Here is a 17,704-nt window from a genome sequence, read left to right on the forward strand (position 1 = left end):
AGGTTACTCCGGTTACCATCTAAGTGTAAAAAGCAGGGCTGCCCCATGAACTCACCGCCTCTTCGCAGCTCCGAACCCTAGCAGCCCATCCCGCTGATGGTCCCTATCCTGTCCATCTTGTGTCCGAAACAGCCACTCCGTGACGTGGAGCCCGCCTTCTTGTTTCCCGACTTGTGCCTCCTCGCTGCGGGCTGGTCGTTGAGGAGACGTGCCCACATCCCTCTGGCCCGGGTGTCCATGCGTAAATCTCGCAGTAACCTCATCCGAGAGCGCACTGCATCTATCCTCCGCTCCCTCTCATCTGACTCCAGGATCTCCGCTAGTTCCTCACCCAGCAAACTTCGGAGGGACTGTGAGATGAACAAGATAGATGAGCAGTGCATCCCTCCCGCAAATGTTTTTTCTTTTTTTTTTTTTCCAAACCTCTTATAACTCAAACAACAAGAATATATACTGCTTGTTCGGGCAGAGGTTACATATTTTTACACCATTTGAGGTAAGCCTCAACACAGTATATTCAAATAGACGGCGAGCATTAGAGGGAATATTTCAACATTTTATACCCTTCAGGCGTAACGGCTTCAAATTCCACCCCAAAAGAGAATACTGCAGTTATTAGATTAGAGGTTAATTGAATCTCAGCTAGTCTATAAATCTCCCCTGTCGCATATAAGTGCTACTTTAATTTTTATTAAGTGACACTGCGTTCTAATAAAACTACCAGACTGGGAAGCAGGTGCATATGAACGGTATTTAGTCTGGACTTTGGTATCCACTTCACCCTGGTTATTTATTTATTTGTTAATAACGGATATATGACTGCATAACTTATTTAGTTAGGGCAGTCTTTTGCCACTATTACAATTTGATTTTACGCACACAACAGATTCCAACAGATACACTTTCAAGTCGGGAATAAGTGTAAAAGGAACCATCGGTACCCGCTGATGACTAAATTGTGAAATACCATTTAACACCTCTTTAAATTGCTATCTTATAAACAAAATGGTGACAAATCATGTTACAGAATAAAATTTTATTTTAGTACAACAAAAAGAAACTGCTTTAACGCAAAAAGCTTGGGCAAGTTTTAACCTATTAACAAAGAGAAAACAATGCTTTTTCAGAATGGCAAACGTGAACTAAATTAATATCTGTTTTTGTTGTTGTTGGGGTTTTTTTTGCACTCAAATCAAAAAGCTACTGTTCATGCATAAACGCAACACCAAGCATCACTTGAGCTACAACCGGCTTACCTTCTGTTGCGCTTGAGTTAAAGGTTTTGCTCCCATCTTTTCTGAAAGCAGGCTGACCAAAAGTCCACAAGCAACCAAGTAGGACAAGTTCATTTTGTCAAGTCTAACAGGGATTCCTCTCCTCCTCTTCTTCTTCTTCTTCTTCTTCTTTAGAAAGATGGACGGTCGGTTCAGTCAGTCAGCCACTGAACAGGATTGAACGCGTCCTTTGCCCCAACGCTTCTGAACTGCTGTTCTAATTCTGCGCATCAGTCCTCGGCTCTTTATAGCCAGCCCTCAATGATGTCACGACAACCTGCGTAATGGTCCTCCTTCATGCCAATTCTTTGTTTTCGCTACCTGCCTCCGAGCACGTCAYGTCAGGGTTTTAATTAAATGATACAATGTTCTGGTCATCGAGGCTTTACAGGAAATGATATATCGTCTATCTCCTGTCAAAAATTCCCCTACTTCTAACTTTTGAGCCCCTAGCCGAAATAAGATTACAGACGTCCTGGTGAAGGACCCACAAAAATGCAACAATGATAAAACGTTCCAAGCAACCAACATGACTTTACACAGGCACAAAGAATAAAACGCTAAATTTTCCTCTAGAATTTAAGTGTCAAGTCTTTTTCAGTGACTTTACTAGATACATTTAAAGAATTGTGCACTAAAGGCAAATCATTGGAGCAAATGTAAACATCTTGGATAAGGAAAATACAAAGTTGTATACATTCCACAAAGAAATAAAGGACAAAGTACAAACAAAAAACTGTTACAACACACAAAGCATGTCTACATAAAGAAGAGTAGGCTAATGACATCACCATGGAAGGCATCTGTTTCAATATACTTGAGGGAGAGTTACATTAAAAGAAGGTTTAGACTAAACAGCAGATAATCGCAGAAGTGATTTTCAGGTTTTCTTGCTCAGAAAGTCAAAGACATACTTTTTTGTCACCTCTACCAGGGCTCTTTAGAAAATAACCAGATAACACACAAAAATAAATTTATTTTCCAGTCTTATGTTTATTTATATGATTAAGACAGACAATTAGGAGAGATTCTCATCAAGTRTCTTTCCTAATTGTTTCGGCTTACAGTRTGGCAGCTAAAAGATGTCCTTATCAATGTTGTGATAAGAATTRTGATAGAGTTGTTAATGCAGCRTTGTTTAGATTTTCTGTACCTCACAGGCCCAGAGATTAAAAGTTAAGAGTTTTGCTATAAAACCATCTGATGTGCTATTAAGAAATTCACTGGAGAATATTTTAAAGGCAAGATGATAAATACCGCCATCACTTCACCCCACCATCTAAAGCAGATGGTGGGGTGAAGCGATGGCGGTATTTAGATCTCAATCACATTTTAATGGCAGCATGAAGGACACTGAATCCATATTGTGGATGTTTGTCTGAAATATTGTATTCATAAAAATCAAATAAAAACATGAATGGTTAAAGCAGAGACTTTGAAGTTAGATTGTTTTACAGTGGTAGCACAGGAGYACATCTTTAAAGAGCCAATATCAGTCTTTTGAATAGATATGCTTGTAAATTTAACATCCTAATGAAATCAAAATGTTAGAGATGGAATTCGTACATTATAAACACATCATRGTAATGTTTTATTTGAGGGGTGGGGCTGTGAGTTTGACAGCTAAGGAATGAAAAAAAAAAAAATCTAAATGTTGCCACTTCAATTTATTTGAGTGTGTATTAATGAAGCTGTGCAGGTACAAAGTGACAAGAGAAACGAGAGTGTCAGGCAGCAACCGGTTTGGAACACACAGTGGCAGCATTTGCTGTGTTGACAGGGGAAAGTTCTATGTTTGGTGGGTAAGAATCAATGAATGAAACTTGGTAAAAACTGAGCAGATCAAACAAAAAAAAAAATCCAAGTAAAGCAGAGAAATTGCTGAACATTTGTGTGCAGTCATTTTAAGTGTGTTTATGCATCTGCTGGAACTAAATAAAAAGATCATAAAACATATTGTTCTCTGTTTAATCTCCCTCAAAAGTTTGTTATACAACCTAAATTAAATAGCTATGATTGTTTCAAATTAAACTCAATTATTAGCAATGGCTCTCCAATGATTTTGCTGTGAATAACTAATGAATAAACTAGAACAGCAATTAGCACTAAAATCAGAATTACTTTAATTATACTCATCCAGTGTTAACAACTGATTTGATTTGTTTAGGGTTCAGGGTTGTTTTCCTGATTATATTACACAATGAGTAGAATGCTTTTGGTCCACCATTATTAATACATACACTCGGGGAAAAATAACATTCAGCATTTAATCATTCATAAATACTGCRAAAAAGAAGTTAACATAAAAGCTCTGCATCAAATGGTTCTATAGAAAATTTCAGTTAGACTTCTCACAAAAAGTAAATACACATCAAAGTCAAAAAGGTCAGTGGTTTGAGTTTCTAAATGTAGAATGGGAGGCAGGTCTTATAGCTATCAGGTTGCTCTGCTGTGGAACCAGCTCCCAGTTTTAGTCAATGAGGAAGACACTAGTCTACTTTTAGGGCTAGATTTAAAACTTTCATTATTTATGACACTCAATTATACTAGCTTAGTTTATTCTGGGGTATCTCAGTAGATGTACTGATATGTTGAAATGTGAAGCAGTAATTTGCTGAGTGGCTGTTAATGGAAAGACTGTTATGCTGCCATCTACTGTGTCTTCTGAGTACTGCAGTTGTACTGTTCCTTTCTGAAGAGAAGAGAAAGAACACGCTGAAACGCCKGTWAAGGTCCAAGTGCGTCGCTAAAAAAGTTCTGTTAGAAACGTTTTTAAGTCAAACAAACGGAATTGCGGGATTCACAACGAATGACAAGRTGAATATCGACAAGCTGAAAGGACCAGAGACCTACTGCTCGTAGAACGGGGAGGGATATGCTAATTCTGGATGCTAACGCACGAACTCGGGCAGAATTCTAGAAACAGGGATACGAGCATTTTCCATAKTAGTGCTGAATGTGAGTACTCTCCAATAAATTGTATTTAATAACAAGCTACCAAACTCCAGTACTAAATTGTTTCACTGATAATGGACTCATTGGACAATGAGTCCATTGGACAATGGACACTCAATGGACAACGAGTGTCCAATGAGTGTCAATGGACACTCATTGTCCAATGAGTGTGGACATATAGTTGCAAGACTGAGATCAGATAATAGTGGKGAGTACATTTCAAGTGAGTTTTAAACAATATCTGAAGGCTCCAGGTATCTACCATGAGATGTCAGTACATCATACACCTCAGCAAAATTGAGTTGCAGGAAGAAAAAACAGGACGAAGCAGCGAGACGCATATTGTCACATGCTAAGCTACCAAAGATGTACTGGGCTGAAGCAGTAGCAACAGCAGCCTACATACAAAACAGATTGCCAACATCTGTTCTGAAGCAAGAGACACCCTACCAACAATGCGCTGGCAAAAAACCCTGACGTGAGTCATGTTAGTGTTTGGTTGTGTTGCTTAAGCACATGTCCCAGACGCTGAAAAACGAAAATTAGACAAGAAAGCTGTGAAGTTCAGGTTAATACAGACAATGCTAAAGGTTATTGTCTGTTCTATGAAGAAAAGAGAAGATTTCTGATTCCAAAAATGTTGTCTTTAATGAATCAGACTTTGACTGGAAACATGAGGTGGACATTTCCTGTCCAGAGAAAGAGGTGACTACCATCTCAGAAGAAAAGGAAACAACTGAGGGTGACGTCATTGTCTATGAAACTCTTAAAAGAGGAAGCAGAATTAGAAGAGCTCCAAAGAGATATGGATATGACGAGTTTGCAGAAATGGTGACTGTTGATTATTGTTCTAATGTTGGTACTGTGACAGAACCAATTACACTGAAAGAAGCATTAAAGAGTCCAAGTGTAAAAGAATGGGAAGAAGGAACAGTTTCTAGTGACTGCTAGAAAATTAAACCTGGGATCTCATTGCACTTGTATCTCATTGAGAAGGAGATACAAGTGCAGACTTGCTGCCAAAGGTTACTCACAACTGTATGGTGCTCGTGTGGTTGAAACGTTTTCACCTGTGGCAAGTTTTAGCTCAATACGTATACTGTACTTTGCCATCCAGAATAACCGACAACACTGCATTTGTAAATGGACACCTGGAAAAAAGAAATATACATGGAACGACCTGAGGGACACATCAAACCAGGTCAGTAGCATTTTGTGTGCAAGCTAAAAAAGAAATCAATGGACTAAAGCAGTCTCCTCATTGTTGGAACAAAGAGTTAACAAAATTCATGACAAATCTTGGATTTAAACAGAGCACCTCAGATCTCTGGGTGTTTGTGAGAGAAGAGCACATTCCCGGAAGAGCAAGGTGAATCCAGCAACTAGGAAACTACAATATCTCACAAGCCGAGGAAAGCCGCTTATCGGATGGTGAAGAAATGCCAGGTAAGCTTTGAGCCTTCACGTTTATCACGTCTTTGAGGGAATCAGCTCTCCACGTCTTTGAGGGAATCAGTTCTCCGGAATGGCATATGGCTAACCCAACAGTTCAGTAGGGACATGAGAGAGGAACTGGAAGCCTCAGTTCATTTTTCCCAAACCATATCCAAAATGTAGGTCCATTGAAGTTTTAATGTCCAAAAGTGCTTAATGAACATAAACTGTTGAGGCACTATAACAGCATAAGTACACAAATGAAGCAAAAATAAGAAAGTAAAGAAAGCAAGTCAGATGGCATGCCAGGCACACTGGTGCCATCTTGACTGAAGTATTGGTTTGACGTTACTGGATTCTCATACATCTGAATGACAAATTGATGCTTTTGTTCATATTTGCAGCAAGTACAAGTTCAACTTGGTCCGCATAATTCTCTTTGAAACGTACTTGCTATGCAACAAATATATTAGGTTCACATTTAGTCCAAAAATGGTCTCAAGTCTTTATTCTTTTTTCTTAAAGTGAAGGGACAAATGGCGGAAGAAGGAGAATCTTCACTAACGAGCTCCAGAACAAAATGAAGCTTCCTCGTCTTCACTAACGTAAAGGTAAAATACCGGTAGTGAAAATGCTCACTCTGTTGGTGGAGCCACTTCATATCTAGCAAATTCATTTTTGACCTCTATTTTCATCAGCTTCTGTTCATAATTTTGTTTTTTCCATCCAAACATTTTTTCTTGATTACTAATTAGTTTATTTAAAATTTTAACAAGTGTGTGACACATTCTTCCTTAATGCCACAGCTTCTGTGTCACAGGTTTGTGATTTGTAATTACACAATTTTCCCAATGACATCACACAGCTTGCCGGCGAGTACTGATGCTTTTGCCTGTTATTCATCATTCTTCATCTGTCTCAGCTAAAATAAATACTCTTATGTGCTAACTTACAGTTAGTRATTTTTAGCTGTCATGTGGTTGAATTTAAATTAGGTTTGCTAACTTACTTTAATTGTGCATTAATGCAAGCTTACAGAAGGACAAGACCCTTCAATGAGTGTGTATGGGAGAGTTCAGTGTCTTGGTTTCTCCTTTGGTGTTTGTGTTAGTAAAGCTACAAGCCTGTTATGGCCCTATAAATAACAGTTTTACTGCATGTGGAATTTTAATGCCTTTTACAAAACTGCTCTGACGGATTTCACATCTGCCATAACATGCTTGAACCTAATGGAAAAGGATGGATACAGTTAAAGCCAGATTTTTTCAAATGCCATGTAAGGGACACAATCTTTTTTACTCCTTGCTGTCTGACATTAAATCAGATGAAAATAGCTCTTTCAAAATAATACAAAATAGCTTTTTAAGTGACTTTTAAGTAGTGGCTTTTTAAGCTTCAGATAGGTAAATTCATAAGCTTTGGGTTAAATAAAGGCACACCTGTGGAGTGTTTWAGGACTTTAAAAAAAGTTGTATTGTTGACAGAAATAGAGAAAGAAATTTCTAAATATTTCTTAGTGAGATTCTTTAAATGATCTATGCTACTTATTTTTACATCTCAATAAGTGAACTTAATTTTCAAGTCAGTAACATGCCACCAACAAATAAAGTGTGCATGCCAAAAACTAATGCTGGCGTAACATAACAGCATGTGAGGTGAGTTATCCAAAATTGATGGAAACTTTCATAATATTGTTTCACTGTTCATGTTAGAAGAATGAAATAACCACAAGTGGAATACAGTCATATGAACAATATAGTTTTATTGTTTCTTCCAAAGCATGCGCTAGTGTCTTTATTGTAATTCCATAACCAAAACATACTAATGAGCTTTGAGGAGACAGAGAGATGACGAATGAAGAAAAAGCTGAACGATGAAGTGGAAAAAGCATAGTCACTTCAAAGCACATAGGACGAGAAAAGGATCAGTTTTAATTGTTAGTTATGTGTTCCCCCTTATTTCTGCTTAAAAATAATTCCAAACATTCCACAGGACAAATGTTACAATTTTAATTTGAAAAGTATTCCGATCTTTTAGTTGGTAAATGTGGGTTTGCACATATTTAATTGTGTGCCCAAAATATCATACACACACGAAAAAAACAAACTCTAGTAAGAAAAGATTTCAGTGCCTACATGAATAAAAATAAAAGAGGCTCTGGGGTCATAACCTGTTGTTACAGAGATTCATTTGTTATCTGAACTATGAGAATTGTTTAGTTATTTGTTTAGAGGATTTATGTTATAGCAGAAATAACTGGAAATGTGCATGGACAAGGCACAGATGTCACCAATGTTTGGACAGGTAATTTGTCTGAAGAATTCTAATACTCCYGATGACATCATTTAGTTAACAACAAAACATTCATGTTTGAATTGAGTAAAAATACTGAAAACCACTTAAATGAAAAAATGTGATGTCAGACAAACAACTGAGCACAAGATTTGTATAGATGACTTTGAAACACATTTATAAAAGGAGCAGCGAAAAATAAAGTTTTTATGTGTGAATATGCAAGTAGCTATGGGGTTTTATAATTGGGATAAAATTGCATTTGTATCCAGGGTTAAGTTACTTTAAAAATATGAGACTCAAGATCTAAACTCTATTTTATGAATGAAACTAGACTGGCACAAATCCAATAATGAAAATTGATCTGCACACACTGAGATTGTATTTAAAKAAACAAAAGAATTGAAATGAGATCATCTTTGCAAGCCTGAAATGAACTCAAAATTTCTTTATCATGTGGCATTGCATCAGGAACTAGATCATTTCTAGGCAACATTTTTTCCGTATTGAAMAAAGGAGAAATCAAAATCTACTCTAAAAGAAAAGTCCATRTCTACTTARGACAAAAAGCCATTTACACTGAATGATAATTTTTGGAAAAGCACATATTGCTATCAGAATGGTAATTTTTGAAGGAAAAGTYTCTCATTTTAGCAAGACAGTGCCAACATTTTTAGCATATCATATAGACATTGCTCTAAACACATGTAAAGGTGTTSAAATTATTTTATTAACTTTTTTTAACGGTCATCTATTTTGGAACCCGAACTGTACTAAAGCCATGAACGTGAAAAATATTCACTTTTAGGAGCAGACAGCTCTGTGTTTACTGTAATACCACACATTTGTGATGACTGGAACAGTTTTGAAGCCACTGTAAGGTTGGCCACTTTTTCAGCCAATGTGGAATAATCCATACTTGGGGTTTGGGTGGCGTACGCTGTGACAAAACCACATGGAAACAGGACTGTGCAGCACAAATATATAACCACATAATAAGCTTGCAAGTAATTTGCTTGTGAATGGCAAGTCCTTAAGCTAATGTCACTGCAAATAAATACTGATGCACTAAAACACTGACGCACTAATGCAATGTTTCCCTGATTAATTTGAGACCCATATTCCCCAGTGTGTGATTTAGGTGCAAATAGTTTGAACAATAGCAGTGAGTCACTTATAATATTGATCATTTATGAGCTCAACAGAACCTTACACTTTGTGTTGCAGTTGTTTCAAAATTGAAAGTGTTGAACAAATCCAGTGATGAAGGGTACATCAAACATGGAAACTCAACCCAGTGATAGGGTATTGAGTTTGCACTAAGCTAAACTTATGCCTCTCCTGCAGAATGGTACAAAATGTTACCGGTGTTAAGCTGTTCTGAGAAGAACGAAACCTACTGAGCTACTGTAAGGAAGGAAGATCTCATAAAAGTGACATGTGGCTGTCTGTGGAGTAAGCCCAAAGAGCAAAGCAATTACTAGACTGCAAGATCTGGAATGGCKGTTTTTAAAGTTTAAAAACAGAATCACTTAACACGGAGGGGTGTAATACAATTACTTGCAACTAAAAAGTCTTTTGAAGTCATTCCTGTCGTAATGTCTGAGGACAAGCTGCATGCATGGACTGACGCAACCAAACATCAGCTGAACTGAAAAAGCAGGGCTGCAGACACTTTATGTGAGGTCACCACTTTGTTCTGCTTAAAGAGCAACAAGGAATGTGTCAGCACAACCACAAAGGCTAGTTGTTTCTTAAAATGCAGCTGCTTAAAATGGTTTAATTTGCAGATAATTGCTAAATAAACTGATTGAAAATGAATGTTATGAATAGTTGTCTTTACCTTACATCGTTGTCGCAGATTGTTCTACCGTTATTTTCAAAGTCAGAATATTTTAGTGTGCATGTCATGATCTTGGATGTTTGGTTTGAGTTTTCTTTGGTTTTGTATTCTGACTATTTGTTTAATTTATGTTCAATCTAAATCTTGGCTCTGCTGTATTCAGCTTAGTTATTCTTGCTTTTACTCTGATCACCGTTTTGCCTTGGTTAATTTTATTTATTTCCTCCTCAGCCCCTATCTTGTTAGTCGCCTTCCCTCAGCCTGCCTGTCTGGTCTCCTCTCAGCTGCACCATTTCTCAATCAGCCACCTGCCACTTGTCATCTTCTTCTTCTTCTTCTTGAAATTTATTGGCAGTTGGCAAGAAACGTTAACCACTTATCATCTAATCAAGTTCCCAGTAGTAAAGCTCCTCTTTCTCCTTCAATCACTTCTCGATTTTTACAGTTTTTCTCATGAGATCTGCTCTCCAAGCTGTGTTCAGACGTCTCTCTCTCTATATATATATATATATTCTGTGATGTCCAAAGCAAATCAATGTGTGAGAAATGGAAAAAAAAACAACAACGTTACTTATGAATAGTATCCATATAAAACTTACTGAAATAGCACTTAAATGTGCCATGAGCTAAACTGTGAGTGAGTCGTTTCAAAGCAGAGAGGAACCCTTTTAATGTTAACCTAAAGCTTTGGCTTTAGGTTAACAAGATACAAACATCAGCAGCAGAAGCAAGATGTGMGTTTATTAAAAACTATAGAAATGTCAAGTCAAATATATTTTTAATAAAGTAAGATAGTCCTGCAGAAACTCCTGGTGGGGCAACATATCTAATGATGTCAAGAAAAAAAGATTATTGCAGCATCTGAATTGTCAAGGAGCTGATGCAGAATAAATTTCATGTGTGAATTTGAAGTGCTTCCAAACATATATGCCATAATTTTAATGATCTAATGGAGTGAGATTCTGCTTTAACAAATGCCCTTTCTTAAGTTGCTCTGGTATTGGACATAAAAAAAAGGCTCTATTGGGACAGCCCTTAGAAATTTTACCAGACCTCAGTTAAATGGTTTGTTTGGGTAAGCTTGGCATGTTTACCTAAAACATGCAAGTTTTGGGTAAACTTGCATGWATTCAAATGTTTTTGCCAATACAGCATTATTCTAACTGTTCACAAGTGAGTAAATAACAGAGAATAAATGTGATTATATTTTGCTGCAGCTCTGTGCGCAAGTTTTTTATGTTGTAATTATACAGAAAAAATTACAAAGAAATGTATAGAACCTAAATGAACATTTTTACTAACACACCTCTGGTGGTGTCATGTTAACCTACAACAACAGGCTGCAAGCCAAGGGAGTTAGAATTAGTGACTATTCTGGCTGACTGGAAATGATGGCTTTTCATTTCACCCTAACCAGTATTTAGAAGTCATCGCAACAGCTTGGAGCTGTTGCTTGCTCAACAGCAGAATTTCAAACAAGATCAAACATTTGACAACAGACACGGTGACCAACTGAGGTCTAGCCCAAATAGGACAAACCAAACCAGTCTGGCTATGGGGTTTTTACAATAACTTTCACTTTCAGCGTCCATGTGCATCSCATTTAGTGGCTGATCTTTGACGTCAAGTTAGAGTAGACCTGCGCAGAGCCCACACAGGTCTATAATGAGCAAAAGAGTGTTAAGCAAAATACAGACTTTTCATATTTACAATATTTGTGATTTGCATTTTTTGTGCCTTGGTAGAGTGAATGTTTAAATGTCTGAAATTGGTTCATAAACTAATTTTGCCTCAACCTCCATGCATGTGTTTAATCTTGTACGACCCTGCAGATGCAATACTATTCGAATCAGTTTATTGTATTTGAATTGTGTTATTTACATATAGAAATGCCTTATTTACCTCTCAATGGCCACACACAAAGGAACATCTAATTGAAACAGCAGAGGMCCACAATCTTTTTCCATCGAACAGAAACATTTTGGCTGAAGACCGGAGAAAAAGAGAAACTTCACAGTCGGGTAACTAAATGCAGTCTTTTTTTTTTTTTAAACTACTAAGTCTTTAGATACAATTTATTTAGAAAAGCCTAGTCCAAATATTTTAATAGTCTAACCATGAAAAATAAAAGATAGCATTACATCTACAAAGATATTCACAGGGAATAACTCTTTTTTTTTTTTTTTTAAATACATCTCTTTAGTTCAATAATATACATAAAATACACCATCTGTTTTTGAATATCCAGTATTTGGCGACATATTTGGTAAATATGTTTCACTGCCTTGTATTACTAACCAGAGTCAGTCTGCTCATTGGACACTAATGCAATTAGCAAATCCCACAGGTTTTTCTGCTTGCAAAATGATGATGGCTAATGGTGATTTCCGAGGTTGAGTTGCAACTGCAATGAGGCACATAWATTCAGACAAGTGTTGATCAAACCAGGACCAAGAGTGTTGCAGTAAAAAACCAGGTATGTGGACATTGTAAAAAAAATACAGCTGATAAAAGAAACAAAATTAAATCAAATACATATTAACATTTAATGTACTCACAGTAAACTGGTCAGATACTCAGAATAGAGGTTAAGGTTATGAAATGTTTCGAAATGTTTATTACAAAGATGCTAAAGTATTTCAGTTCAATATCTAAATTCTAATGAGAAACTGCAAATGCCTTTCTTTTTTCCTTTGATGTCCAAGAAAAATGCATTTTCATCCTAATTTCATTTAGATTTTTGAATTAAAAAATCAGTCTTAGGTAACTTGATTTTCATTTAACTCTTAAAATTACAAACTTAATTTTAAGAAGGTTGGGTTTTGTTTTACCCAACCTTCCTAACAAGCCTTGTTATCATGGTTCCAGAATGTAAGGCAGAATTAACTGAGGTACCAGTAATAGTCATACTTTTATTTGTCTGGATAATCCTCAGGATCGTGGGCCTACTTATAACCTTTCACCTAGATTTAATTTGCTCTTCTCATCACCAACAAATCTGCAGGACTGATAAATTTAGCAACAGGAAGTAGAAAAACAAATCAATAGGAAAAAAAACTCAACGTCAGATAACTGGACAGTTCAGCTTTCATCCCATCTCTGTCATTAGTGGTACAGTGTTTAACAAGTTTTTAAAATTTTAATAGAGTGCAGCTCTACATGATGCAGTGACAATGATATGTGGCTTTGTACATTATAGGGAAGATAAACAATTCACAAGCCATTTAGTGGTTGCTTCTTACTATAGCAACCATCAGTAACTATAAGAGTTAATTTTGCTCATTTTTATCCTAGGTGTTGTAGAGATGAGCTGCACCACCAACTGGTTGCAAACTAAAGCATTCATTTATATAAACAGTAGCCAACCTATAATAACTCATTATCTACTGCCAACTGTGGTTGTTGTTTGGTTAGCTTTATCCTCACATACCCTCCCCTCTAGGCATGCACACAGTGATTTATTGTTTGCTTCAAATATCAATTATAACACAGGTGCCATCTACCAGTGTTGACATGATTCCAGACGATGTTCTTGCTATCATTTTCTTTTCTGCAGGACCCCGTAGGCCTTAAAACTGTGATGTGGCATTTTGTTGACAAAATGATAACTGGTAGATAATAATCTTTCATTCCTAAAAAAGTTTTTTTTTCTTTGCTTTTGATGTGTATGATAATCCCCACAATGATTATTTTTGTTGCTCAACATTTGCTAGTTCAGTTTAAACTCTTGCATACTCTGACTTGCTGTTTTCTCTTGGAAATAAGAGTAGATAAGATCTTTGTTTATTTTGTTCCAACTCAATCCCTGTCTGTGCTCTTACATGTCAGTCTTTAGGAAGATTACAGTAATGGCATTATGGTAATACTTTAAATACAGTATACATGGCAGTAAAGCCAGAGCATGTAAATACTAGTGACTAAAAAATTATTCTTGAAAGAATTCTTGTCTAAAGGGTTATCAGTGTCAAAATATATGCTGTATGAATTATCTCAATTTGCTTACTTAAAACTGTAAAAATATATTTTTACAGTTATTTCACTTTAAAAAGTGGTTACTATGATAAAGTCTGACATGCACATACCTATTTTAATTCAACACAATATTCTTAATGTAGAAACTATGTCATTCTGAAAATTATATTATTTGCAAGAATAGTTTGTCCACAATATTGGTCTCTCCTGGAGTCTGAAGAAAGTCTAGCAAAGGAGGGCTTGAATGTTTCTCTAGTCTGCTTCTGATTGGTTGATTAGGACTTTGTGATGACTCCCAAAGAAACACAAGCTAACACTATCTGAGCCAGTATAAAATTTTGTCATCAAGTAGACTGATAAAAACTTCTTAGATATTAGCCATAATAAACCATCTTGTTTGTATCATGACATATACAGTTTTTTGTATAAAACTCCTGATATTGTCTTAATTTTACTTATGACATGTGCTTGGCATAGGTGATAACTTTTTTAAGTGTCACATGGTTCCGAATCCAATGTGAGGTACAACCAGCCTTTTCAGGTGTGACCTCTGAGTGGAACTAAAGTTGGATGTTGGAATAATCAGAGCCCACTTTGTATAACAATGGTAGAGCCTAGAATAGATCGCATTTCACTAAACTCCTGAGAGCCCAATGACCATTTTAATAAAAATAAAACATTTAATCATGTTATACACATATATATATATATATATTTTTTTTCCCCCTGTTATGTTCTGTTAATTTTGTAAAGTGTGAATCAGATATTTGTAATTAACTGGCAACTTCCAAGCAACGATTAAACAGTTTGGAAAGGGTGTGTCAACCAACTCTGTTGCCAAGAAGTGTTAACTTTTGCCCCAAAGCTACTAATGCTGCAACTAAGATGTGAAAAAAAATATAATAAAAATATGACTCCACAGACTGCCAAGAGAAACATGTACGAAGATATCGGATGTGTTTTGACGGCTCATTTAAGTAATAATTTATTCCGTGTTTGCAAAATATTTTCTTTAAAACTGTAACAGTGACTCAGTTGTGCATAAAAAGAAATATTTGGATTATTAAAGAACCTAACATTTCTTTCTGATTTGCATGTAGTTCGAACCAAATAAATTTGTCAAATGCTAAAATGCTTTTATTTTCAAAATTCAATTATTCAGGCCCCAGTTTGTTGCTTCAGTTGTACTATGAAATATATTAGCATATTAAACATAAACAGCAAACTTAAAATACTCTAAATGTTAAGGGTTTAAAATACAAAAAATASAAATAAAATGGAGTGTTATTCTTTATATGCAGGCTTCCTGCTGCAGTCCCAAGGCATGCATATTGGATTAATTAGTTATTCTAAATGTAATGGACAGCTGTCTGTAATTTGCGTCTCTGTGTTGACTTTGGAGGAATGGACATTGGCCCTTGCTAGGGTATGACCTGCAGGGATGGGCTTCAAGGCCCTAGTGAAAGTGCACAGAAAAGGGATGGATGGATCAGTACAATTTAGTACACCTTAAGAGCACAKCGAAGATTCTTAATAAAAATCATTTCAAGCATGTTTCTGAAAAGATAAAAAAAAAAAAACAGATCCAAGCCAAATGAAAGCATACAGAGACCAATTTATTTAAATCATTACATTTCTAAAACATTCAGTAAACTTAAACTATAATTGGGTAAAAAAAAAAGAAAAAAAAAGCGCTTTTGGTTTTTATGGAGTGGTATTTAAATGTTGTATGTATATATCTGGTTTCAGTTGGTTTCCATACATAAGGCTGAGAGAACTTAAGATCAAACCTACATACTGTATGTCTTTACCAATGAAAGTTTTGTGTGGCCTCTGCTGTAAAGTGCTGTATCAGCTGAGGTCCACCAAACTACCCCTGGCAGTCGGCCATATACTTTTAGTGTTCCTGAAAACTTTGCCATGTCGTCTCCTGCAGTGCCGTATCCTCCCTGTGGGTGAGTTCCCTTCTCCTCCCCATTCCTTCTCCATCTGACTGACAGCCCCTTAAGGCTGCTCATTTTTGAACAAACACCACCACTGATCAGAGACAAGCTTTAAAATGACTATCAGYAATGTGGGTTAGCCAAAAATCTGCAAAAGTTTGGAGATAAGCAATTTCTGAGTACTGCTAGCCTTGTTTCGATTTTCTGGTGCTTTTAATATTTTCCAGAATTTCAAATTTATTTGGACATGCAAAATTAATCTGAAATGAGAAAATAGCTTCATATGTGCTTTGAGTGTGCTAATACACCTAATGAGAAAAGGTTCCTTGGAGGGCTATATCCAAGCTTATAGGAAGCACGGCAGGCGATAAGAACTCACACTGTGCAATCTGTTATGAGAGTCATCTGAGGTCTGGGTGGGGATGTTGATTTGAACTAAATAAAGGGCTTGGAACCCAATACTGTTGCTCTGAGTAGGAAGAAACACCCAAAAGGCATCTGACTGGGGCAATTTAGGATGGAATAAAAGGCTTAGTCTCATTGAAAGGAATATGATTAGTATGGATAATGTATTTCTTAATCTTTATGGATAAATATTTAGCTGAAGGCCATTGTTAACGAGGCAGAGATCACTGAGCTTAATTCGGGATTGATTTCATGGCAATGTGAATGTTACCGTCTTGGGATAAGGAGTCATTTGACAAATAATAGATGTTTGAAAAGAATAAGATTTTTATTTATTTATTTATTTTTTTTTACCTTTTCCATCATCTTTTGGATTTCTGGACACTGACTTGACCTGACTTGACTCAACCAAAATAAGACTGCATTATCTGGTCTAAATTAGGTGTCCTTTGTCTAGCTTGAGGTTAGCCAAAGCACATGGTTGGATATTATGATCCATTGTCCAAAGCAGAGGGTCAAAGCCGATATCAAGGAAAGCTTCAGATAAAGAAGCTTTACCTGACATTGGCTCACTTTCTGTTGCCGTTTTTCTTTGATCTTCCTCCTCCCTTGCCAGAGGAGGTCTCTGTTTTACGACAAAGTGTGCTGCATTCATGGTTCTGCAAATCTGATTTTCCTTTGTTTTCTTGTTTAATAAAGTTAATTAGTTTGAAGTTAGTTTTCAGTATTTTATTGCATTTTGTCACAGTTCATTCATTAATCGGATTTGATTCTCATTTTATTATTTTAGATATTTTGGTTGCCTTATTAGTAGCTTAGATTGCATGCCAGTACGAGAGGTTTATGGAACATTTCAGTTGTAAAGTTGGGCTATTTTGCTTATAAATTCTCAGATTTGACTAGAAATAAGTATGTCAGTGATCATTCCTTGTTCTGTGAAGAGTTTATTCTGCCGGTGGTCTGAATTCATGTGAGACTAAGTTGGCTTATAATTCCAAACTTACTGGAATTGATGCCCTAGGTCAAATAAAGAATTTTTATTTTATTAATAATTTTATAATAAATTAATTTTAAGATTACTAATAATTAAATAAGCCAAACACTGATGCAAATTCTGATTCCCAGCATTTTTGATGCCACTGTGTAAGGTTGGTATCACATAAACATGTTTTTTAATGATCTGATGGTAATATTTTAACTTTAAATGTCATGTTTTCTTTACCTGTGAGTGGAAAATCATAATTATAATTAACAAAATTAAAAGTTTGAAAAAAAAGTCAATGTGGAATTAATTTATTTCATATTTAATTTCCCTTTTTGATCAAGTGTTTTTGAATTTGAATATGTTTACTGTTTAAGTTACTGAAATAAATGAATCTTCCAGTAATATTCTAATTGATTTAATAAATCAGCAGCAATTTAAAGGCCCACTTATTGCCACAGCCTAAGAAAGAAAAGTAAAGTGCAGAGCCTCAGCCACAGGAAAGGTATCAAGAGACAAGGGGCTTAGTAAATTATCAGATTATATATGACTAATTATTTTAGAAAGACTTAATAATGGAATTGAATACACTCAACAACATGGT

The 17,704-nt window shown here is 35.9% G+C and overlaps 1 protein-coding gene across 1 annotated transcript in view; it reads right to left on the reverse strand.

Annotated features, from left to right (window-relative positions):
• Window positions 1–1,501, reverse strand: part of nppc (natriuretic peptide C) — a 20,898-nt gene extending 19,397 nt beyond the window's left edge. Inside the window, exons 1-2 of the mRNA XM_008406809.2 lie at window positions 1,257–1,501; window positions 56–350 (exon numbers count right to left, since the gene is read on the reverse strand). Of these exons, the coding sequence (XP_008405031.1) occupies window positions 78–350; window positions 1,257–1,349 (366 nt within the window). The 5' untranslated portion in view covers window positions 1,350–1,501 and the 3' untranslated portion in view covers window positions 56–77. The remainder of the gene's footprint in view (window positions 1–55; window positions 351–1,256) is intronic.
• Between the last annotated feature and the right edge of the window lie 16,203 nt (window positions 1,502–17,704).

The sequence above is a fragment of the Poecilia reticulata genome, linkage group LG4 (assembly GCF_000633615.1).
Source record: "Poecilia reticulata strain Guanapo linkage group LG4, Guppy_female_1.0+MT, whole genome shotgun sequence".
NCBI lineage: Eukaryota > Metazoa > Chordata > Actinopteri > Cyprinodontiformes > Poeciliidae > Poecilia > Poecilia reticulata.